The 24,964-nt window shown below is 43.5% G+C and overlaps 2 protein-coding genes across 4 annotated transcripts in view; one reads left to right on the top strand and one right to left on the bottom strand.

The window, feature by feature from the left end:
• Positions 1 to 833: 833 nt before the first annotated feature.
• Positions 834 to 1,804, bottom strand: LOC121518551 (putative gustatory receptor clone PTE03). The gene has a single exon (XM_041800903.1). The coding sequence runs from the start codon at positions 1,782 to 1,784 to the stop codon at positions 834 to 836; it is 951 nt and encodes a 316-aa protein (XP_041656837.1). The 5' UTR covers positions 1,785 to 1,804.
• A 14,089-nt stretch (positions 1,805 to 15,893) lies between these two features.
• Positions 15,894 to 24,964, top strand: part of slco2b1 (solute carrier organic anion transporter family, member 2B1) — a 54,372-nt gene continuing 45,301 nt past the window's right edge. For all 3 annotated transcript variants that reach the window (XM_041801797.1, XM_041801798.1, XM_041801799.1), the window contains exons 1-4: positions 15,894 to 15,994; positions 21,253 to 21,350; positions 24,286 to 24,423; positions 24,537 to 24,699. In XM_041801797.1, coding sequence (XP_041657731.1) covers positions 21,285 to 21,350; positions 24,286 to 24,423; positions 24,537 to 24,699 — 367 coding nt within the window. In that variant the 5' untranslated portion in view covers positions 15,894 to 15,994; positions 21,253 to 21,284. The remainder of the gene's footprint in view (positions 15,995 to 21,252; positions 21,351 to 24,285; positions 24,424 to 24,536; positions 24,700 to 24,964) is intronic.

Consider the following 24,964-nt stretch of genomic DNA (forward strand, 5'->3'; position numbering starts at 1 on the left):
CCAGTTTGGCTAGGTCCCAGAAACCTCCCCCTCTATCCCTCCTTATGTGCAGCCTTGTCTGCACACGACTATTCTTGATTGTGCACGGCTGTTTCCAACCACCTCCAGGTACAGTGGGGGTGCCTGGTCTCTGGCACCTTTATTGTGGGGGGTTGTGGGCTGAAAAGGTTGAGAACCTCTGCTCTAAGTCACTGTTACATATTTAACATTTAGTGTCTACCCTGTTTTTTTAGCCCACCTCGTGTTCCTGATAAATCTAATCAGTGAAATTATGTTTTGAGGGGCGTGGCACTAATGTTGGGGTGAGGGGTTCTCCACTGGGACTTTGTCGTCTATTTAACTCTTTTTAACGCCATTTGATCCACTCTGGGTTTCTTGTTTGCACAACTATGATGACTATGTGTTGAGGCCCCTGGGAGAATGAGGCCCCAGGTTATTACCCACCTTTTCGGCTGTCAAGAATTTTTAAAGACTGAAGATCTGACCTCTACAATGCTCAGCATTTATGCTGCTTGGAGTCAAAACTCAGCACAGAGGATGTGGAGCATGCTCAGAATGTCTGTCCAGTTTTGGTCAGATGAGGAGTGTTTGAGCGAGTAAATGGATGTGTGACCAGGTTATGGGCGTGCTCGCACCTACAATAGGAGACATCATTGCTGTTAGATAAAAAGGGAAAAAACAGCCTTTAGCAGGTGTTTAAGTGAACTTTATTACATCACCATGTAGAAATAAATTTCAGAGTATAAAATAAAAAGATTTGGATCAGATCGTTCCCTCCACTGTGTTGAATTTCATTGAAAGTACTTTTTTTATTGACTGTTGTTCATATAAAGTCATTTCCCATCGGCCACAGCGATCGATCTCCGTAAAAACAAGACGAAGATTTTCTCTCTGACCGCTTTGATCTGTAGTCCGTAGATGACGGCGTTCATCGCAGGAGGAACGACGTGAAACAGGATTGACGCCATCTTCCTCTCGTCTGATAGGTGGGGGAATCGGTGGAGGATGATGATGACGCTGCCGGACATGAACAAGATGATGTAAACGGCCAGGTGAGTGACGCAGGTCTGCAGCGCCCGGCTGTTCAGCGCCTTGTTCTTACTGATCACGCACACGGCGGCGATCCTCAGGTAGGTGAGCGTGACGCTGCCTAGGGAGGAGCCTAGGAGGACGACGGTGAAGCCGAGGCCGTAGATGTTATTGATGAGGACGCTCTCACACGACAGCTTGAACAAGGAGGCGTTATCACAGAACGGGTGTAAGATGGCGGCCCTGCAGCGCGACAGGCGGACGCTGAGACTGATGAGGATCAACACCATAACGAAGGACACCGTCCACGCCGTTGCTGACAGCTTCACCACCATCCTATGGGTCATGATGGTGGCGTACCGGAGCGGGTTACAGATCGCCACGTAGCGATCAAACGCCATGATTATGAGCACCGTGTGGCAGGTGCTGGCAAAGAGGTGGAGACAGAACGCCTGGACCACACAGTCCATGTAGTGGATGTAGCGCTCGGCGTGGGGGAGGAAAAGGTCGCTCAGAAGGCGAGGAATGAGCGTCGTGGAGCCGAAGACGTCGTTAACGCTCATGTTACAGAACAGCAGGTACATGGGCTGCTGGAGGCTCCTCTGCATGGAGATCAGGACCACCAGGCCGATGTTGGACACCATGATGAAGACGTAGATGAGGAGGAGGAGGATGAAGGCGGGGACGGAGGACTGAGGAGCGACCTTTAACCCTTCAAGGAGCAGAATATCTGTGCTGACAGTCTGGTTCTCCATGGTGCAGAGGGAATCTTCAGCCTGGTGACGACGAAACAGAAAATCATCTTTAACACATAAATGATGACACGTCTGATTTAAAAACAGCTCCAAAATAATCCTTTTATTTCAAATCAGTCAGGCTTAAACTCTCACTGTAAGGCAGAGTTACACAACCCTAAACCAAAGAGGCAAAGTGCTGAAAAATACCTTTGCAAGAGCCACAATCTAAGCGGTGGCAATAAGTTAAAGGAGGCAAAAATGGCTGGAAAATAGCAAAAATGGGTGAGAAGTGACAAAAAAATGACTTACAGGTGGTAAAAAATGGTACAAAAGTGGCAAAAACATGGCAAAAAAAAGAGTGAGAAGTGAACAAGAGTGGCTTATGGTGGCTTAAATGGGTGAAAAGTGATGAAAAAGGGCAAAAATAGGATAGAAGTGGCAAAAGTAATGATTAAGTAAAGATAATGGGCAAAAAGGTAGCTTAAACGGACGAAAAGTGTCAAAAATGGGTGAAAAATGGAAACAATGGTATAAAATTACCAAAAAGAAGTGGCTAAAATGGGCAAAAACGTTGAAGAAAGTGGCATTTAATGGCAAAATGTAGCTGAAATGGGTGAAAATGGGGAGGAAGAAAATGCTAAAAAAAAAAGAAAAAAGCAACAGTGGGATTAAAGAGGCAAAAAAATGGGTAAAAATTTGCAAAAAAAAAAAAAAAAAGCATAAAAAGTTTGCAAAAAGTAGGAAAAAAGAGTGGTATTTAATGGCGAAAGGTAGCTTAAATGTTTCCCTTTGTGAGGTTTTCTGGTGGAATAATATTTAATTAAGACATAAAAGAGCCACACGTTGAGTATCACTGCTGTAAGGTCTCATTTACATGGAAACAATCCACAGACAGTAGTAATCCTTAAAAAGCCTCTATGGAGTCATTGTTGTTACAAAACTCATCCAAACCTGACTTAGAGCTAAAAACAGCCACTAACTTATAGCAGGGATGCAGACGGCTGTGCTTCACTGATCTCAGATCTGTTTATAAAGCCTTATCATCAATCAGTGTTTTATTTTGAAAGAGCTTGATAAATCAGTGTTTTATTTTGAAAGAGCTTGATTTGGTTGTTCATTCAGACAAATGCTAGGCAGACTGTGATGGATTTAAAGTCAACAGCTTCTGTTTGCACTGATCACAACCAGGCATACATCCGGCCAATAGCATTAGTCCATGACTGAGACCAGCTGATCTCATGCAAGCAGTAAATTTTAAATCTGGTGCTACACAAAAACTAAAAAAGCATCAAAGTCAATATTTTGGCTAATCATGGCCATGTCCACACTGGATTTAGAAATAAGGCCCAGCCATCCAACATTTGGTTAAAGGAAGATTTCACATTTTTTTCACTTTCTTTAACAAAAAACAACATTGACTTTAAGTAAGCAAACTGGCATTTAAAGGGTTAAAATCCTCAGAATGATTGAATGTTTGGTAGTTTTGAGCACAGTTGAAGTTGTTTAAGAGATTTATGCAAAAAAAAAAAAAGCAGAAAAAACATGAATCTGTTCAGTTTTTACAGCAGTTTTTTTGGAGTGGACATTTTTGTCCTTAATGCCTTTAAAGGGTGCTAAATGAAAGTGATGAGGGTTAAAAATGTCTGATAAACTAAAAATGTACCAGGTCTTAATCAGTAATCCTAAAACGTTCCTCTGCACATGACCAGAGTAAAAAAACCGTCATTACAAAATAATCCCAGGAGTGAGACACACGTTTAAGGAACATGATCAAAGTTTGTGTTGGCAAGCTGAGAGAAGAATGTTACACATCAATAACGTTATAATTTCAAACCAGGGGGCAGATGAAGGAAACATGAGGAGCATTCAGGATCAGTGGGAATATTCAGCACTCTCTCTAGTCAACACAAACTTAGATATCAGGGTTTTCCTGGCTGTTTCTGAATGTTACGTAACGCCGCTTTATTTTAGGAGTTTAGAGAAGACTCTTTAGAAAAGAGCAGAATGTAAATATTCAGACAACTTTATTCTTTTACACCCTCATGTTGATTAAACCTAAAACATATTATTTTAAATGTTTTCAGTGGTTTCAACTATAGAGTTCAACATTTACTGAAAATAATGATTAACACCATTTTGTTAGTCCTTAAAGGGTTAAAATATCAGGATGTTATTTGGTGAAGAATAAAAAAGAGAAAAACATGAAATAAACAGCAGCAGTTTTAAAGACTGCTTTAAATGAAGACTGAGCCGATGAAACAGAGTCTGATGATCATCAGATCAGCAGGATTCAAACACCTGAGCAGGTGTGAGTGTGAAACAGAGTGGAGAGTGGAGTTTACCTCTGATGAAGCTCGTCTGCTCACACGTCAGCTGAGCTCTGTCCTTTAACAGATGAAGATCACACTCATCATCATCATCATCATCATCATTATTCTGCCCGTCCTGAATGTTCCAGTTTAGTTTGGCAGATAGAGAAACATTTATTTGTGGGATGAGAGATGATTTCTTCTTGGCTTGGCTGATTATTTAAACCAGTGGTTCTCAACGTTGGGGTCGCGAGACACTTTTTCCCACTAATGTTATCAATTTTAACACGTTTTTGCAACTTTAAAGCCATTTTTTGTCCATTCTAAACCCTTTCCACCACTTTTTTCTGCCTGTTTTTGCCACTTCTAAACCAAATCTTTCCACTCTCTGCCTATTGTTGGCTCTGTCGACACGTTATTGCCTCTATTAACCCCTTTTACCACTTTTTAAGCCACATTTCACAATTTGATATGCCCATTTTTGCCATTTTTCATCAGCTAAGTCTTTTTGCCTGTTTATATCAATTTTCATCCCATTTCACCAAATTCCCACCAATTTTTGAAATTTTAACTCCATTTCAGCCACTTTTAAATCCCCTTTTACCACCTAATATGCCCATTTTTCCTCTTTAACCCATTGTTGCCATTTTTTGTTATTTTGCCACTTTTATCAGATTTTTGTCATCTCTAACCCATTTCTGCTACTTTTAAAATCTAATTTCACCGTCTTTCCCACCACTTCTTGCCATTAAAACCATTTTAGCTATTTTTAATGTATTTTATTTCTGTTTTAACAAAAGGATTTACATTTTTAAAAAAGGGCTACTTACTCCACAAATGAATTAAAATGTGTTTCTTTGATAAGAGCGTTTATTATTCAGGTTAAATGGAAAATACCACAGCTTCACTTTACAGTGGACCATGATTTTGCTGGCCCCAAGGTTGGCTGGGACCCAAAAAGCTCCCCCATGTCCCCCCTAATTCTTGAACATTCATGGCTGTGTTCAGCCACCTTCAGGTACAGTGGGGGTCCCTGGTCTCTGGCGCCTTTATTTTGGGGGTCACGGGCTGAAAAGGTTGAGAACCACTGGTTTCGACCTCACACACAACGGTAATTTCTTTTGTAAAACTCTTAAATAAAAGACAATATAGTTCTTCACAATACAGACTTCAAATAACATTTTCACTGTTACCAAACTGTATTACACACCTTAACATGGTGCTCTGTAAAGCTAGCATACCATCTGCAATCTTCCTACTCAAAGTCCATTAGCTTAATGCTAACACATAATGGAAAATCCCATTTAAGGGATAATGAAAGTTAGCATCACGATTGCGGTTATTTTCTTACCATATCAACATTGGAATGTTGATATGCTTTGATGACATCATCTTCAAAGGCAGGAGCTGGAGATGCTGAGTCCCCTTTCCCTCCATTTTTGACAGTAAGCCACCGTTGGAAACTTTAGCATGGGTAGAAATGGCGAGGAGCGAAGGAGACCCTCGCTTCTCGCCAGTTCCACCCACTTATGCAAAAGTTGCCAATAAAGCAGAGCCCAGGTAAAGACTGTCGGTGTACACAAGAGTACGGCGTAAGGAGAAAGGACCTGGACCACTAGAACCATGAATTCTGCTCTCTGGCAGAAATCCTGAAGGAGAATGTCCAGACATCAGTTCATGACCTCAAGCTCAAGACCACTTGGGTAATGGAGTAGGACCATGATCCCAAACACACCAGCAAGCCCACCTCTGAATGGACTAAAGACTAAATGAAGGTTCTGGAGTGGCCTAGTCAAAGTCTGGACTTAGGTTTAGAGGGAATGACTTTATCACAAAGGGCCAGGTAGGTTCGGATGGATTTTCCCTTATTAAATGAAATCATCATTTAAAACTGACTTTTGTATTTACTCACTAGATCTCTGATGTTAGAATTAGCATGGTGATCTGAAACCACTTAGCCCCACTTCCCTGGAGTTCCATCCATCCATTCATCCATCCATCCATCTTCTCCGGCTTATCCGAGATCGGGTCGCTGGGGCAGCAGCCTAAGCAGGGAAGCCCAGACCTCCCTCTCCCCGGCCACTTCGTCCAGCTCTTCCTGGGGATCCCAAGGTGTTCCCAGGCCAGCCGAGCGACATAGTCTCTCCAGCGTGTCCTGGGTCTTCCCGGGCCTCCTCCCTGTGGGACCTGCCCGGAACACCTCACCAGGGAGGCATCCAGGAGGCATCCGGACCAGGTGCCCGAGCCACCTCATCTGGCTCCTCCCTGGAGTTGCATGCCATTTTGCGAATGTCCCAGTCTTTTTCTGCCTGTGTCCTAAGTTTTTTGGAACACATTGCAAACCCAGGCAGCAGTGGTACACCTGGAAACTTCACCCTCGAAGTTAGATCAGTTTCCCTTCAGCCATTTTCTAAGGTCCCACCCCTTCTAGCGTTTGATTGGCCAGTGATGAAGTGACACTGAGGAACTCAGCGGTGGTCTCAGGGTTGATCTGTTCTTAACTGAGAGTATGGAGACTAAAACAGACGACACCAGGGGTGTTTCTTTCACCCAGGGGGTCCAACACTGAAAACACTGATTCAGTACTGAAAGTGAGCTCTGTTGACACAAAAACAGGGACTGTAGACCTCTGAGTCTGGATCACACTGATTCAGTCCAGATTTCCTTTGGCCTACCCGGATAAGAGTGAGCCTTGGTATGAGTGACTGAGGTATAAATCTGGATTTTTTAATGTGGATTTAGACATTTTTTAGTCCGGCTGAGGTATTTGTTCTAGAAGTAGACTTTACTGTGGGTTTGTAGTCTAAATCATGTGGTCTACATGTGTGGAGTAGCCGTTCTTACATAACAGAAGCAGAAATACGGCGGTTTGGACGAGGATGTGGAGTCATGTTCTCTGGATTAATGTGGTCTGAGTCATGTGATCTAAACATGACCTCACTGATTCACCAGCATGTTTGTCTGCTGTGTAACAGCAGTTTAGTAAATCAGTACCAGAACCAGAATAAACACTCAGCAGGGGCGTCCCCGAGGACTCAGACCCCCCACCAGATCAGCAGCTGAACCTCATCAGTGACATCCTGCTCCGTAATGAGGAAAGTTTCTCTGTAGAGTCAGGAAGTCTGTGGGGAGCTGAGACCTGACCCCTTTATCCCTGAGACCTGACCCCTTTATCCCTGAGACCTAACCCCTTTATCCCTGAGACCTGACCCCATTTATCCCTGAGACCTGACCCCTATATCCCTGAGACCTGACCCCAATATCCCTGAGACCTGACCCCTATATCCCTGAGACCTGACCCCTTTATCCCTGAGACCTGACCCCTTTATCCCTGAGACCTGACCCCTTTATCCCTGAGACCTGGCCCCTTTTCCTGAGTAGACGCCTTTCTCCCTGAGTCTTGAACCCTTTTTCCCTTAGACCTGATACCTGAAACCTTTTTTCCTCAAGCCTGATGCCTTTTTTCCTTAGACCTGATGCCTTTTTTAACCTGAGACCTTTTTCCTGACTCTAACCCTGTGCTCTCAGACCTGATGCTTTTTTTTTCTGACGCCCTGTTTTTAGGTTACTGGGGCCTTTTTCCTTGAGAAAATTTTTTGGATGCCCTTTATTCTGAACATTTTTTCTTGGGACCTGATGCCTTTTTCCCTGAGATTATTTTCCTGATGCCCTTTATTCTGAAGATTTTTTTCCTGTGACCTGACTTTTTTTTCTCACCCCTTTTTACTGAGGTCCCTGTTGACCCGATGCCCCTGTTTTTAAGAACTAACACCTTTTTTTCTCAAACCGGATGCTTTTCTTTTCCAAAAGCCCTTATTGCCTTTGACTGAAGCCATTTTCCCTGCGACCTTTTTCCTGACACCCATTTTCTTAGACCTGATGCCTGTCTTTCTGAAGTCCTACAGTTGTTTTTCTGACGCCCTGTCTTTGGGAACTGACACATTTTTTGCCTGATACTTGATACCTGAGACCTTTTTTCCTGACACCCTGCTTTCTGAATACTGATGTCTTTCTTCCCTGAGACCTTTTCATCTGAAGTTTGACTTTGATCCTGAAACCTTGGTCGTCTGACCCCAAGCAGAGGTTTCCCTGAGATCTGATACTTGTTCATCTGAGATCTAACACCAGATTCTGAGACCTGAGGATGTCCTAAAGTGGACACCGTAGTGTTCAGGTGTTTTGGGATCTGTGCATTGATGAGCCTTGTTATTGTCTGTAATGAGGGTGCTAGAGGTCCTGGATGCCCCAGGAGTCTCAGTGACCAGCAGGTTAATATAATTCTAAACAACAGTGAGGCATTCAGGGACTGTTGGACAGGGAGCTGCTCGGCCTCTGGAGAGATTTTAATCTGCAGTCAGCCTTTTGTCTTCACCAAGAGTGACGGAAAATTACTGTTTCTGTTAACGGCTCTGTGATGTCTGCTGAGAAGGGTTGTCAGAGCTACACTGAAGTCCCAAAGTAGGATCATTTTCAGAGTTTAAAAAAGTTTCAATTTGAATTCTCCATTGAAAGTCTGGAGGGCCGGAGTCAGGCAGTGCTGGTATACGGTCCACTTCCCCTGGGGTCCGGATTGGGTCAGTCCAGTTGTTCACAGTGAACAATGATCTCTCTGTCTCTTTCTGTGGTTTATCAGGGTCCAGTCTCTGGGTTTATCAGGGTCCAGTCTCTGGGTTTATCAGGGTCCAGTCTCTGGGTTTATCAGGGTCCAGTCTCTGGGTTTATCAGGGTCCAGTCTCTGGGTTTATCAGGGTCCATTCTCTGGGTTTATCAGGGTCCATTCTCTGGGTTTATCAGGGTCCATTCTCTGGGTTTATCAGGGCCCAGTCTCTGGGTTTATCAGGGTCCATTCCCTGGGTTTATCAGGGTCCATTCTCTGGGTTTATCAGGGTCCATTCCCTGGGTTTATCAGGGTCCATTCTCTGGGTTTATCAGGGTCCATTCTCTGGGTTTATCAGGGTCCAGTCTCTGGGTTTATCAGGGTCCATTCTCTGGGTTTATCAGGGTCCATTCTCTGGGTTTATCAGGGTCCATTCTCTGGGTTTATCATGGTCCAGTCTCTGGGTTTATCAGGGTCCATTCTCTGGGTTTATCAGGGTCCATTCTCTGGGTTTATCAGGGTCCAGTCTCTGGGTTTATCAGGGGCCATTCTCTGGGTTTATCAGGGTCCATTCTCTGGGTTTATCAGGGTCTATTCTGTGGGTTTATCAGGGTCCCTTCTCTGGGTTTATCAGGGTCCATTCTCCTGGTTTTATCAGTTGCCGTTCTCTGGGTTTATCAGGGCCCATTCTCTGGGTTTATCAGGGTCCATTCTCTGGGTTTATCAGGGCCCAGTCTCTGGGTTTATCAGGGTCCATTCTCTGGGTTTATCAGGGTCCATTCTCTGGGTTTATCAGGGTCCATTCTCTGGGTTTATCAGGGTCCATTCTCTGGGTTTATCAGGGTCCATTCTCTGGGTTTATCAGGGTCCATTCTCTGGGTTTATCAGGGTCCATTCTCTGGGTTTATCAGGGTCCAGTCTCTGGGTTTATCAGGGTCCATTCCCTGGGTTTATCAGGGTCCATTCTCTGGGTTTATCAGGGTCCAGTCTCTGGGTTTATCAGGGTCCATTCCCTGGGTTTATCAGGGTCCATTCTCTGGGTTTATCAGGGCCCAGTCTCTGGGTTTATCAGGGTCCAGTCTCTGGGTTTATCAGGGTCCAGGCCTGATTACAGGCATGTGCTTAAATATGAGTTATGAGGAAGTCCAGTTTTCAAACTGTATCAGGGCCAAGGACTTGCTAGGGTGTAGGTGGGTAAACAAACTGGACTGTGGGGTCAGATGGACTTGGCAACAGTATGGAGGGGGTACAAGAGTACAGGATCATATTTTAGATGAGGGTAGAACAGTATGAGTCCCTGTAGATCCAGGATCATCATTAGTGCCCCGTTCCCCTCTGAGCCTTAATAAAGATCTCTGATCCTGGTCTCTGAGGACTAATTACCATCAGAAACTGTTGATTAGTGTTTAGTTAGTCAGTGATCACAGAGGGCCTCATTAATGCTCGTCTCTGTTTCACAAACATTAACACTCATTAACGCCTGCTGAGGTAACAGTGACGACACTGGACCACCACCAGGGGGCGCTGTAGTCCCATGGGCTCCCAGCATGCAACAGTTAGGACAAACTTTGAGTTTCTAAACAAAACTTAACCATCCTCTCACTGAACTTTTTCAACCTCTATGTCAGCAGGTAGAGTGTTGTTCCACTGGTGCAGCAGTCAGAGAAGATAAAACATATTTGACTTAAAGCTGGCCTTCCATGTTTGCACTGAAAGCTCACATACTAATATGTTGCCACCCCTGTGATGTTTTATCCTTTAATTGGGTTTCTAAATCAGTCATGGTCAAATATATGATGTCAAACCTGTGACTGCTTAAATATTCCTCCTTCTAGTCAGTCTTTAGTAGAGTCTTCTCTGTCTGCAGTCTCAGCTCTGAGTCTGTGTGGATAGGTCTCAGTCAGCTCTGAGTCTGTGTGGATAGGTCTCAGTCTCAGCTCTGAGTCTGTGTGGATAGGTCTCAGTCTCAGCTCTGAGTCTGTGTGGATAGGTCTCAGTCTCAGCTCTGAGTCTGTGTGGATAGGTCTCAGTCTCTCTGAGTCTGTGTGGATAGGTCTCAGTCTCAGCTCTGAGTCTGTGTGGATAGGTCTCAGTCTCTCTGAGTCTGTGTGGATAGGTCTCAGTCTCAGCTCTGAGTCTGTGTGGATAGGTCTCAGTCAGCTCTGAGTCTGTGTGGATAGGTCTCAGTCTCAGCTCTGAGTCTGTGTGGATAGGTCTCAGTCAGGATCAAACATCTGGACTCTGGAATTTTTCTCCTTTCTTCTTTGATAAACTGCTCAAGCTCTGCCAGGTTGATCAGGGATCAGGACTGAACAGACCTTTAAAGTCCAGACACTAATCCTCTGTTGGATTGGTTCCCAACCTGGGGTCCGGGGGGTACACCAAAGATCTTAGGTACAGTGCTTAACAAATGTATTAGACCACCCTAACCCTAACCAAAGTCAGGTTTCTGCCACAGCTGCCCTAAATTAACAGCATTGGTAATTACCAAAATCATTTTTATGTTTCTGCAATGGTTAATACACCAATATGTAGAAGCTCTTTAACCCAAATTATATTTTTAATGCTAGAATAGAATTATTATTGTTATCCATGAATTTCCTAATTTACTGATTTACAAAAAAAAAAAAAAACTGAAAAAATAGTAAAGCACATTAATATTTATTGATTAATATGTCAAATTATAGTTATTTACTGTCATTCCTGAACAGAAAAATGAGTTTTAGTGGTTGAATGTTATGCTTGATTCATTTCTGACTTCTCAGAGAAGCCCAGTGAGCCGGCTCAAATTTGGGTGAATTCAGTTTGAAATTCCTCATTCCTGTTCAAAATGGTAAAATGTGGAGAGCTGACTGAAAATGAAAGAGTCCGCATTAAAGCACTTCATGATGCTGGATGGTCTCTGAGACAAATATGGCAGGTGGGCTAATACATGTGTGTGGTGGGGTGGGGGGGGGGGGGACTGCTCTATTGGATTGAGGTCGGGGTTTTGATTCGGCCACTCCAGAACATTCACCTTGTTGTCTTTAAATCAGTGATACTCAGCGTGTGGCTCTGGAGCCAGATGTGACTCTTTAGTGACTATTTGTGGCACTTTTTGTTTTAATTTCAAACATCATTTCTCCAGAAAACCTTAAAAAAGTAAAACTTTTATTTTTTTGCCATTTTTACAATTTTTGCCACTTTCTGTCCATTTAAGCTACCTTTTGCCATTAAATACCCCTTTTTTCATATTTTTTGGCCATTTTGCAACTTATTTTTTGCCAGTTTTTCCCAATTTTTGCCATTTTTATCCGCTTTGTTTCCCTTTTTTAACCTTTTTTGCCACTTTTTGTTCATTTAAGCTACCTTTTGCCATTAAATACCACCTGATTTTTTCCCCCCGATTTTTGTCTATTCTTTTTGCCACTTTTTGCCATTTTTGCCCTTTTTCACATTTTTTTTGCCAGATCTTGCCCTTTGTAGCTACCTTTTGCCATTACATACCACTCGTTTCTGATTTTTTTGCCCATTTGAGTCACTTTTCACTCATTTTTTTGTAACTTCTCACCAATTCTTGCTACTTTCTGACCCTTTTTCTGCATTTTTCCCCACTTTTGCCACCTTTAACCTATTCATATTGCTGCTGCAAGCTGTTTTTGTCACATTTCACCACTGAGATTGTGGCTCTTGCAAAGGTATTTTTCAACAATTTGGTTGAGTAACACTGCTTTAAACCATTTCTGTGTAGCTTTGTCTGGATGCTTCAGTTCATTGTCTGACTGGAAAATAAATCTTCTCTGAGCCGTAGTTCTTTGTCAGACTGAAGAAGATTGTCCTCCAGGATTCATTTTCCCCTCTCCCTTTACAAGCCTTCCAGCTGCTGCTGAGAAGCATCCCACAGCATGATGGTGCCAAGAAGCATCCCCACAGCATGATGGTGCCAAGAAGCATCCCCACAGCATGATGGTGCCAAGAAGCATCCCACAGCATGATACTGCTGAAGAGCATCCCCACAGCATGATGCTGCTGAGAAGCATCCCCACAGCATGATGCTGCTGAGAAGCATCCCACAGCATGATGGTGCCAAGAAGCATCCCCACAGCATGATGGTGCCAAGAAGCATCCCCACAGCATGATGGTGCCAAGAAGCATCCCACAGCATGATACTGCTGAAGAGCATCCCCACAGCATGATGGTGCCAAGAAGCATCCCACAGCTTGATACTGCTGAGGAGCATCCCCACAGCATGATGCTGCAAAGAAGCATCCCACAGCATGATACTGCTGAAGAGCATCCCCACAGCATGATGCTGCTAAGAAGCATCCCCAAAGCATGATGCTGCTGAGAAGCATCCCCACAGCATGATGCTGCTAAGAAGCATTACCACAGCATGATGCTACCGAGAAGCATCCCTACAGCACAATGCTGCCAAGAAGCATCCCCACAGCATGATGCTGCCGAGAAGCATCCCTACAGCATGATGCTGCTAAGAAGCATCCCCACAGCATGATGCTGCAGAGAAGCATCTCCACAGCATGATGCTGCCGAGAAGCATCCCTACAGCATGATGCTGCTAAGAAGCATCCCCACAGCATGATGCTGCAGAGAAGCATTACCACAGCATGATGCTGCCACCACTGTTCTCCACAGTGGGGATGGTGTGTTTGTGGTGATGTCTGTTTGGCGTCTTGTCTGATGGTCTTAAAGCTCTGTTTTGGTCTCATCATCTGTCGTGCAGGGGTTCATGCTGTTACCTCACAGACAGACAGACCAGGTTCAGTTCCCTGTCAGGACCCTTCTGTGTTCTCCCTGCATGTGTGAGTTCTCTCTCTCCCACCACCAAAGACATGCTTGTTGGGTTCACTGCTCTAATTTGTGAGCGTGCCTGGTCAACAGCCCTGTGACTGACAGGCATTTTTAGACCTGATTTGTCAGGATGTATCTCATATTTATTTCTGAAAATGCTCCATAACAGTCCCAAAACCTGCATTAGAAAGGACAGATCATGAAGAGACTTCAGATGGGATTCAGTTCAGGATAATCTGATAATGTCTGTGTGATTTTAGCTCTAAAGTTTGGAGGGGCAGTTGATCACAGGAGTGAAAGCTGTTGCCCAAACTGCTGATCTTTCATGTACCTAGAGATAACATTCTTCCCTGCTAAAGTTTAAAGTTTTGGGTGTAAATACTTTTTAAACAGACTCTGTGAGAAAGAACAGTTCTTTATTTTTCAGAGTAAATGTCCTAAATGTGAGCGTTTGGTTTAACTTTGGCTCCACCTGCTGGTCACACATAAGCCTTACTATCAATGGTTTATTTTATTATTATTATTATTATTGTTGTTGTTGTTGTTGTTGTTGCTGTTGTTGTTGTTGTTGTTGTTGTTGTTATTATTATTATTTTATTTCATTTTATTTTTTGCACCTATTGAATAAAGAAAAGGAAAAATAAATACACAATAAGACAATAAATATGAAACATTTAGAGGTCAGATAGGGAATAAATGTGTGGGAGGGGCCAAAGAAACCTGAGTAGGCTTTTAGAGTGACCCTCCTAAGTGAAAACATGGAACCTTCACATGAACATCAACAAATTACCGCAATACAATTAAAAAAGAACGTAAAGAAGATCTCAAGAACAACATCCTCACAGGAGAAATGACAAAGCAGAAGTGAAATAGACTATAATGTCAGAGAGTAAGTAAGTAATTAAATATTTTTTTTGTTTCTAGCCCGCTGTAGCCCATGACAGAGATTTATCTGAGAGGAGTGAAATGATTTATGCTACCCTGGCTCATTCAGTTTTAAACATGGAAGACTGTAACTCAAACACCAGCCTGCCTTGTGTTAGAAACCCTTGACATGGTCCTGGATGTCCATCATAGTGGGCTGGAGTTAGGGTAGGGTTAGGGTTGGAGGTAGGGCTTATGGTTAGGGTGGATGTTTGGGAAACTGTGGTTGGGGCCTTGTGTCTCTGCTGAGGTTGGCCCTGTAGATTCTAACCTAGAAAGTATTTCATTTCACAAAATGTTAGAACCGGCCTGTTGGTCAGAAATTGCCTGAAGCATTTGTTCATTAGAGCCGAGTAGTAGAGCAATCAGCTCACACACACCTGGACACAACCAGGAGCAATCAGCTCACACACACCTGGCACTGCACTGATTGATCACTGAGTGCCCTGTGTGATCTCCCTCACAGGTAGAGAAATCCCAGGATTCTCATGTGACTGTGAGGTGCAGCATCAGTGACTGGGGAGGAGATCAAGGAGGGAACGGTGGTGATAAAACCTTTAAAAGTTTTCTGATGTTTTCTCTCTTTTTTACCTGTAGCTCTCTCTCTCTCTCTCTCTCTCTCTCTCTCTCTCTCTCTCTCTCTCTCTCTCTCAGATCAATAAACAGGCCAGAATAGGCTTGAAAGTGCACAGTGTATGCCTGGCTATAGATTTAATGCCATTTGCAGGATTTGCATGTTTTTTTTTTTTTGTCTTTTTGCAAACTCCAACAAACCTCTGTACACACCAGCTTCCAGTAAAACTAAACCCCGCCCTCATTGTCCTCAAATGCTGCTGATTGGTCAGGTCAGATCTGAGCTTTGACAGAGGGATCTGCCTGATGACAGAATCTAGACACTTGATCTTCTTTGTAAAGTTAAAGACTGTGTTTGATCAGGTGTGTTGCTTGGTGTGCAGAAGTCAGGGTTCTGAATGTGATGATCGTGGATCCAGTCCTGATCCTGGTGCTGTTTAGTGCATGTCCTTACTTTCCCTCTCTCTCCCCCTCTATTTTCAAGCAGTCCTACCTCTATAAAGGCTACAAGTCCTAAAAACCTTTAAAGAAGAAATCTTCCATTTCAAGAAATGTTTCTGCATTCCTTGGTGGAAAACTTTTGCTTTTTTAAAACATTTTTGTTAAACTGAAGATGTGTTTGCATGATATATTGTTGAACTTTTTACAAAATCTTGTTATTTTTCACGAAACAATTTCCAGTTCAACAAAATGTTTTTGCATTTGTCTTTTAAGACCACCGTAGAAGGGGGCCAAACTGTCCCTGAGACCCAGCTCCATGCTTTGTTGTCCTGCAGAAACCTGTTCAGATCCCATGCAGGCAGTCAGATTACACACACAGGTCTGAAGCTTTCTTTATCTCCACCTCCTTTTTTTACGAGATACCAGTCCGCCTTTAACACCCAGGGTTCAGATTCCAGCTCCTCCTCCTCCTCCTCCTCCTCCTCCTCCTCCTCCTCCTGTGGTTGTAGCTTCAGAGCCTTCGAAGACTCTCAGCAGCTGGAACGACTGCACGGTCTGATCAACAACACGAGGAGAGAAATCAGAGCTGCCTCACAGTGAGTCTCATCTACTTTATCTGAGAAACTTCTAGACTTTGTGAGACTATGTTAACCCTTCCTGCTTCATTAGAGCTGCTCTGTTAAAGAAGCAGCATTGTTCTTTCCCTCTAAACTCAGACCATGCAGGGTCAGAGTTCTCCTGACTGACATCTTGTCACCTCTGCTGCTGCTGCAGATTCATGAATGGAGGCTGCTGCTGGGCTTGTGTTTGCAGGAGGGTTGTCAGGACATCACGTTTAAATCTGATAGTTAGAATACAGACCCACGTCTGTTTCAGACCACGGCAGCCAAAATTAAAGACCTAGACACTCAGGACTGGACTAACAAAAGTTACAGGCAAACTCCTGCATCTGCACAAATACACTGTCAGTGTTTGGCTATTAGAATGTGCATTTGTATAATTTAGACTATGCGTTCCCTATTTTTCGTTAAACTATGACAACTGAATCATTGAAAAACACAATATTCAAATACTGACAGTTTCAACAACTTTACACTGCAGACATTCCTTTATTTGAGCACTGCTTCAGTGTAAGTCTCTGTAAGTCAGTCAGAAACAGTATAAATGTGCCTAATCACATGGTAGTGTGTGCTCTCGTTGAATAACTAACATCCTCAGGAGCATGCCCAGAGAGATGGCATGGGCCGTCCTTCAAATCTGATTGGCCATCCCAAAACTTTGACTGGAATTGACAGTGTCACAGACAGGATCTGCATTAAAATCCTCAGTTCAGGCTAAGCTGCAACCTTTGTGGTTTCAAACGAAGTCAATGCTGAAGGAAACTGCAGTACCGTGACTGTCCACCAGAGGTTCTGCAGAAGTCCCAGCAAAATCCATGTTCACATACAGCATCAATAAACATGTTTACAGCATCAACAATCATGTTTACAGCATTAACAATCATGTTTACAGCATCAACAATCATGTTTACAGCATCAACAATCATGTTTACAGCATCAACAATCATGTTTACAGCATTAACAATCATGTTTACAGCATCAACAATCATGTTTACAGCATCAACAATCATGTTTACAGCATCAACAATCATGTTTACAGCATTAACAATCATGTTTACAGCATCAACAATCATGTTTACAGCATTAACAATCATGTTTACAGCATTAACAATCATGTTTACAGCATTAACAATCATGTTTACAGCATCAACAATCATGTTTACAGCATCAACAATCATGTTTACAGCATCAACAATCATGTTTACAGCATTAACAAACATGTTTACAGCATCAACAATCATGTTTACAGCATCAATAAACATGTTTACAGCATTAACAAACATGTTTACAGCATCAACAATCATGTTTACAGCATCAACAATCATGTTTACAGCATCAATAAACATGTTTACAGCATCAATAAACATGTTTACAGCATTAACAAACATGTTAATAGCACAAACAAACATGTTTCAAGTGTTAAAAAAAACGTTTTTGCAGCACAAACCTACTTGTGCTTTCATACATCTGTGGGTCTGACTAGAACACCTGCATTCAACTAGAAAATCATTCAGAGAGCACAGACCTCAGCCATTAGTCCTATCTTCCAATAGTACAGAATCTTTAAAATATTCCTGGATCCAGACGGTGATCCTGATCAGTCCCAAAATCTAATCAGTTCTTCCTTAATCCATGTCTGACATTTCCTGAAAATTTCATCAAAATCTGTCCTTGACTTTTTGAGTTATGTTGCTAACAAAACAACAAACTGACTAAGAAACCCCGCTGATCACATAAGCTCCTTGGCGGAGGTAATAGTTCAGTTTAAGTGCTGTAGATAATGGATGGGTTTTTGCCGATGCCTGGTTTGATGTAGTATGACCACCATGGCCACCATCCTCCACATCCACACCAACCAGAGGACTAATAAATAAAGAAGACAGTGTTGTTAGGGCACACTTGAGGAGCTGGCTTGTTTTCTCTTAACTGAATGATCTCTAATGCTGAATGTTTAATGCCTCCACACCAGAACTAGGCAGGGTCAGATGAATATGGTTTTGCCATGTCCCTCCATAATACTGTCCGTCTGTCCCACATTTACTGTGTGCAGATTTACAGACACTAGCACTCACAGAAACACGCTGGAACACTGCTGATCATCAGCTGGCTGTCCCGGTCTACATTCTGCCCTGCAGCAAGGAAAAAGCTGGTCACTCAGTCTTCCACTTGGCTAGTGCCATGTTTGTGGGCTGTAAAAGTCTGCATGCATCGGATGGTGGCGCCTCCTGGTCTGCTCGCTCTATTGGCCATTTCATCTGAGGCATCCCGGTCTGGAATCATAAATATCAGACATGTTTGATCTTTATGGTTTTAGATCAGTGAGGCTCTGATTCAGTCTCATTTGGACCGTGCCCCCTGATTGTTGGGACAGCTAGCTCATCCAGCATGTAGTCAACCATAGTTTTGTTGAATGCTCTGTATCTGTACTCATCGTAGAGAAGTCATCATCCAACAAGTCTGCAGTGTGGTTTGAAATGCAGTTTCAAAAACTGCAGAACCATTATCCCCATATTTCAGTGATTCAGCGAATATTTTTGGTGCCTCTTTTCTTCTCCTTAAAAAGGAGCTGCTGACAGGAAATTCAGCCATATTCAGATGGGAAATTTGCCTGCAGTTTGTCTGAATGAACGACTTAATCATGCTCAATTAAAGTAAAAAGCTCTGATTCATCAAACAGATCTGAGATCAGTTTAACACATCAGTCTGACTCCATACAGTCTGTCAGCGACTGTTTTCAGCTGGTCTAAACCTCACAGGGACTTCACCAACTCTGAACTTTCCATGCAACTCTAAAAATACACACTGACCTCACATCACACTGCAAAATCTCTACAGGACACTAGAGGCCGCTCTGAACAGGTTGTTTCTAAATACATAAGCAGGGATTGACATAAAGGGTCTGATGTGGTTATAGTAGAGAGGTGGGTGGAGGTCCCTTTGTTTGGGTTCTAGCTCCAATGAAATAAAACGACCACATCAGTGTGTTGACATTCCTCTGCTGATAAGAAACCTCCTCCTTCCTGCTTGTCTGAGGCTCATTCTCCACTTTCTCTTCCTGCTCTCTTGTTGTTGTTTTTGTGCCTTGTAGCAGCGATAGCTAAGAGTCGGGCCGGTTTGGTTTCAGGTTGTCTGCCCATCAGTCCACACAGGCCGTTCTTATCAACACGATTTCTCTAGATCATTTAAGAGATTTACTCCGATCTTGACTCAAACATCTGTTCTGAATTCAGGATGAACACATGAGATCCTGCAGCTCTGACATCAAAACCACCAGAGCTGTTCCTACGGTATCAAAATCTCACTGTACGGTATAAAAAACCCTCAGAACAACGGATGAAGACGGAGAAAATAATGACATCAGCATTCATTAAACAATAGTTACACTTTAAATAAAACAATATGTGCAATAATGTGTTGTAGGTGTCCGTAGTCTTAGAAATGATTGAACATTTGAAAGCTACAGTGGCCAAGAGGTCTCACACGAATGCGAATTCAAAATGATTTGCAAAAAGAAAAAACACAAAAACAAAAGTTCACAACACAAATAAAAAAACAAACACTCAGCGCACGGATACATGAACTCGGCACAGCGCAGAGGCAGACAGATTCCACAACAGCACAAAAAAACAACAACTTGGTGCAGCAGATGCAAATAAAAAAGTCACGACAGAAGTGGGGCCATTATTAGGGACGGACCTGCTAACCTGCTAACTGCTCTGTTAGCAATAAAGTTACGTACCACGCCACTACTCAAAATAATTTCTGTACTCACAGTATGTTATTTGTAGTGTGTTTTCTGTGATTTTTAATAACTGTAACCTCCTGTACAGTGTAATATGTATGTAAACAACTATCTAAATCCAATTGATCGAGTCCATTCATTCGTCTGACAGCTTACGTCATGCACAACGGACCCCAAACGTAGCTGTTCGCGCTGTTTGCCAGTTAAAATTACTTCTAAAACTTATCGATTACGAAATAAAATGTGCAAGAAGTGGAGCTGATGAACGAACAGTGTTTACTTACTTTAATTACTCGATCCAAGCGTGTCTTCAGTTAGTTTGCGTTGTGGTACGTAACTTTATTGCTAACGGAGCTGTCAGCATGTTAGCAAGTCCGCCCCCGATAACGGCCCCACTTCCGTTGTGACTTTTTATTTGCATCTGCTGCGCCAAGTTGTCGTTTCTTGTGCTGTTGTGGAATCTGTTTGCCTCTGTACCGAGTTTACATATCCATGCGCGGCGCTGAGTGTTCGTACACGCTGCAGCAAGTTTTTGTATTTGTGTTGTGAACTTTTGTTTTTGTGTTTTTCTCAAATTTCATTGTGTTTTTTCTTTTTGCAAAGTGTTTTGAATTTGCATTCGTGTGAGACCTCTCAGCCACTGTAGAAAGCTCTATTAACAAATAGAGGATAAAGGAAACAGGATGGAGTATGGGAGACCTAAAAGTTCTTTTTATAAAACAAAACTGCACCAGCTGGACCTTGTTAACAAAAAGTCAGCCCTATTGAATGAAATCTAGTTTTTCAAACATTCTTAATGCTACTGCCTATTTTTATACTTTGCCTCCAGCGTGTTTATTAACCTTCTAAAACTGTCGTCGTCTGCCACTGAACGGCCGTAGGTCTTTGGCGATGTATTCACCTTTACTCCTGTTGAGCCCTGACACTGTCGTGGGGAAGTGGGGCTGCAAACGCTTCCTTAAGGCTACACTCACACTGCAGTTCAAAGTGCACTGAATCTGATTTTTTTCTGACAGTGTGAACAGCACGTCACTTTCAATCTGACCTTTCTGAATCAGATTTAGGCCACTGTTATATGTTGTTCTAAATCAGACACCTATCTGAGATCAGAATTCAGCATTAAGGCCTGCAGTGTGAAAAGAATTATAAATTATATTTTGTTCAGTAAGCTAGTTTAATGTCCTCCTATCATCTCGTCCTCATTCCAACCGCAGCCACAGCTCTCCCTCCCCCTCCCTCAGTCTTTGTGCAGACAGAGAACACACACACACACACACACGTATGTCCTTTATCCCCCAGTCTTTCTAGAACCCTGCAGTGTTTACACACAACCACTACGAGCTGTGAAACCAACAGAACTCACTGTGAGCTGTGTCTGGTTAAACAGTGCAACATTCTCCTGTAAACGCTGATGTCTGTCAGACTTTCTCCTGCAGCTGAAACTCCTGACTTTACTGCATGTACTGAATCAGACTGCTTTTGTATTTTCCAGGTGTGTTTCTGTTCTCCAGTCTCTCAATCATCATGGGAGCCAACGAGCCAGTACCTCCACCTCCCACCCGGCCCCAGAGTCCCTTCTACAGCATCAAGGTCTGTCTCTGCTGGACATCAGCAGTTTGATGAATGAGCATTTAAAAAGTCAATGATAGTGAACTATGAATGAAATAATGAACCACAGCTGAATCCTTTATACCTGCAGATGTGTTTTAAATATTTGCTTATGTGAATAAAAATGTAGAAGAACAGGAACTCACTTTTAAAGCTCATCCAGGAGGAGCTGAGATCAGATCTTCACAAGGATATAACAGGGAAAATTACGTCTGTCTAATGATTACATTTTTCAGTCATGAGTGAATAAAGATGTTTTTATCCGCTTGTCTAACATTTAATGGTTTTGCATTTTAAAATATTTCTGAATTCATATTGCAAATATTTCCTGAATTCTTCCCAAATAGATGTTTCTGACGATGCTGACTTTTAGATTGATGATATAAATGAGCACTGTACTGCTAAGAGTGGGCTGAAACCATGACCCATTCTGTGAGGAAAACTGTTAAAAAGGACAAGATATGCAGGAGTGCATGTACAAAATGACTCACTGATGGATGGAGGGATGGATGGATGCATGGATGGATGGATGGATGGATGGAAGGATGGATGGATGGATGCATGCATGCATGGATGGATGGATGGATGGATGGATGGAAGGATGAGGGGATGCATGGATGGATGGATGGATGGAAAGATGGATGCATGGATGGATGCATGGATGGATGGATGGATGCATGCATGGATGGATGGATGGATGGATGGATGGATGGATGGATGGATGGACGGAAGGATGGATGGATGGATGGATGGATGGATGGATTGATGGATGGAAGGATGGATGGAAGGATGGATGCATGAATGGATGGATGGATGGATGGATGGATGGATGGATGGATGGATGGATGGATGGATGGATGGATGGTTGGATGGATGAATGGATGGATGGTTGGATGGGTGGATGGATGGATGGATGCATGGATGGATGGATGGATGGATGGATGGATGGACGGAAGGATGGATGGATGCATGGATGGATGGATGGATGGATTGATTGATGGAAGGATGGATGGAAGGATGGATGCATGAATGGATGCATGGATGGATGGATGGATGGATGCATGGATAGATGGATGGAAGGATGGATGGATGGATGGATGGGTGGATGGACGGATGGGTGGTTGGATGGATGGATGGATGGATGGATGGTTGGATGGGTGGTTGGATGGATGGATGGATGGATGAATGGATGGATGGATGGATGGATGGATGGATGGTTGGATGGGTGGATGGATGGGTGGTTGGATGGATGAATGGATTGATGGATGGTTGGATGGGTGGTTGGATGGATGGATGGATGGATGGATGGATGGACAGATGAATCGATGGATGGATGTTAGATGGATGGATGGATGGATGGATGGATGGATGTTAGATGGATGGATGGATGGATGGATGCATGGATGGATGGATGGATGGATGAATGCATGGATGGATGCATGGATGGATGGATGGATGCATGGATAGATAGATGGATGGATGGATGGATGGATGGATGGATGGTTTGATGGGTGGTTGGATGGATGGATGGATGGATGGATGGATGGTTGGTTGGATGGGTGGATGGATGGGTCGATGGGTGGTTGGATGGATGAATGGATGGATGGATGGTTGGATGGGTGGTTGGATGGTTGGATGGATGCATGGATGGATGCATGGATGGATGGATGGATGGATGGATGGATGCATGAATAGATGGATGGATGGATGGATGGATGGATGGTTTGATGGGTGGTTGGATGGATGGATGGATGGTTTGATGGGTGGTTGGATGGATGGATGGATGGATGGATGGATGGATGGATGGATGGTTGGTTGGATGGGGGGATGGATGGGTCGATGGGTGGTTGGATGGATGAATGGATGGATGGATGGTTGGATGGGTGGTTGGATGGATGGATGGATGGATGGATGGATGAATGGATGGATGGATGGATGGACGGATGAATGGATGGATGGATGTTAGATGGATGGATGGATGGATGAATGGATGGATGAATGGATGGATGGATGGTTGGATGGGTGGTTGGATGGATGGAGGGATGGATGGATGGATGGATGGATGGTTGGATGGGTGGTTGGATGGATGGATGGATGGATGGATGGATGGATGGATGGATGGATGTTAGATGGATGGATGGATGGATTCATGGATGGATGGATGATGGATGGATGGTTGGATGGGTGGTTGGATGGATGAATGGATGGATGGATGGAATGATGGTTGGATGGATGAATGGATGCTCTGATGATTGATCAGATCATTCATCAGAAGATCATTACTGCTGTATAAATGGATTTTTGAACATGGATGTTGATTAGGCTTCTGCTGCTTTTAGAGACGCCCCCTAGTTGACACTACAGGAAGTGCAGGTTTTTCTCTTTTCCACCAGTTGGCTTCAGTTATTATCCACAGAGGTTGATGCCAGGTGTTATCCTGCTACTAACCAGATTATCTCTGGTTAGTTAGTTAGCTCTCTATGATGTTAGACCTTAATCTTAATCCTGATTAGCTCATTAGGTCATGTGGCTCTGAAACTCCATCTGCAAGCTTTGGGCTTTAGTGCTGATGTTTTCCTGTTTCCAGAGAAAGGAGAGTTGATCTGAGGAGGTTTATGTCTGAGGAGAAAGCTCACGTCCTGTGGGTCATCCTGGTTTTGTTCTGAGTTCTCTGTAAACATTTCCTCCCTGCAGGTCAATGAGATCACTGACAGACTCTCTCTCTTACGTTCAGACCCAGTTTTAGTCCTTTCAGTTTGAATCCACATTCATTATCCTACATTTGGTTGATGCAGATTTTGACTTAAACACAAAGAAGTATCTGATTTGCAGAGCACCAAGTCCTGACAGACGTTTGGTCTTCTTCTTTTCTGTCTCTGCATGTTCTTCACCATGCTTCCCCTCATCCTCTCTGCAGTTCTTCGTCCTGTGCCACAGCCTCCTCAGCCTATCTCAGCTCTTGGTGTCGGGCTACATGAAGAGCTCCATCTCCACCATCGAGAGACGTTACGGCCTCTCCAGCCAGAAGTCAGGACTACTGGCTGCTTTCAACGAGGTCAGTGTGGGAAAACTGATGTGGTCTGTTCTCTCTCTCTTCTATTTTTACCCAACAGGCCTTTTAGATTAGAGGAACCTGTGACTCTAAACTGCATTTATTTCTCCATCCAGCCGGGGAACACGGTGCTCATCGTATTTGTGAGCTTCTTCGGGAGTCGAGTCCACCGGCCGCTGTTTATTGGGGGCGGGGCTCTGCTGGCCTGCATGGCCTCGCTGCTGATGGCGACGCCGCACTTCCTGAGTGGACTGTACGAATACACGGACCAAATCAGCTGTAAGTTTACACACGATACGAGGCTTTTAATGAAGAAACATTTCTAATGGTCCATGATCCTGCGGATCTCATAAGGAAATAAGCTTTTGAAACAATTTTATTTTTTTGGTCCCAGGTTGTAAACATGTTGATTTCTGCTTTAAAGTCTGACATTTTCACATGGGAATCTATGGGGATTGACTCACTTTGCAGCCAGCCTCTAGTGGACACCAGAGGAACTGCAGCTTTGCATAATTTTTCAAACCCCGAGGTTCTTGCCTGGTTG

The sequence above is a fragment of the Cheilinus undulatus genome, linkage group 12, assembly GCF_018320785.1.
Source record: "Cheilinus undulatus linkage group 12, ASM1832078v1, whole genome shotgun sequence".
Classification (NCBI taxonomy): domain Eukaryota; kingdom Metazoa; phylum Chordata; class Actinopteri; order Labriformes; family Labridae; genus Cheilinus; species Cheilinus undulatus.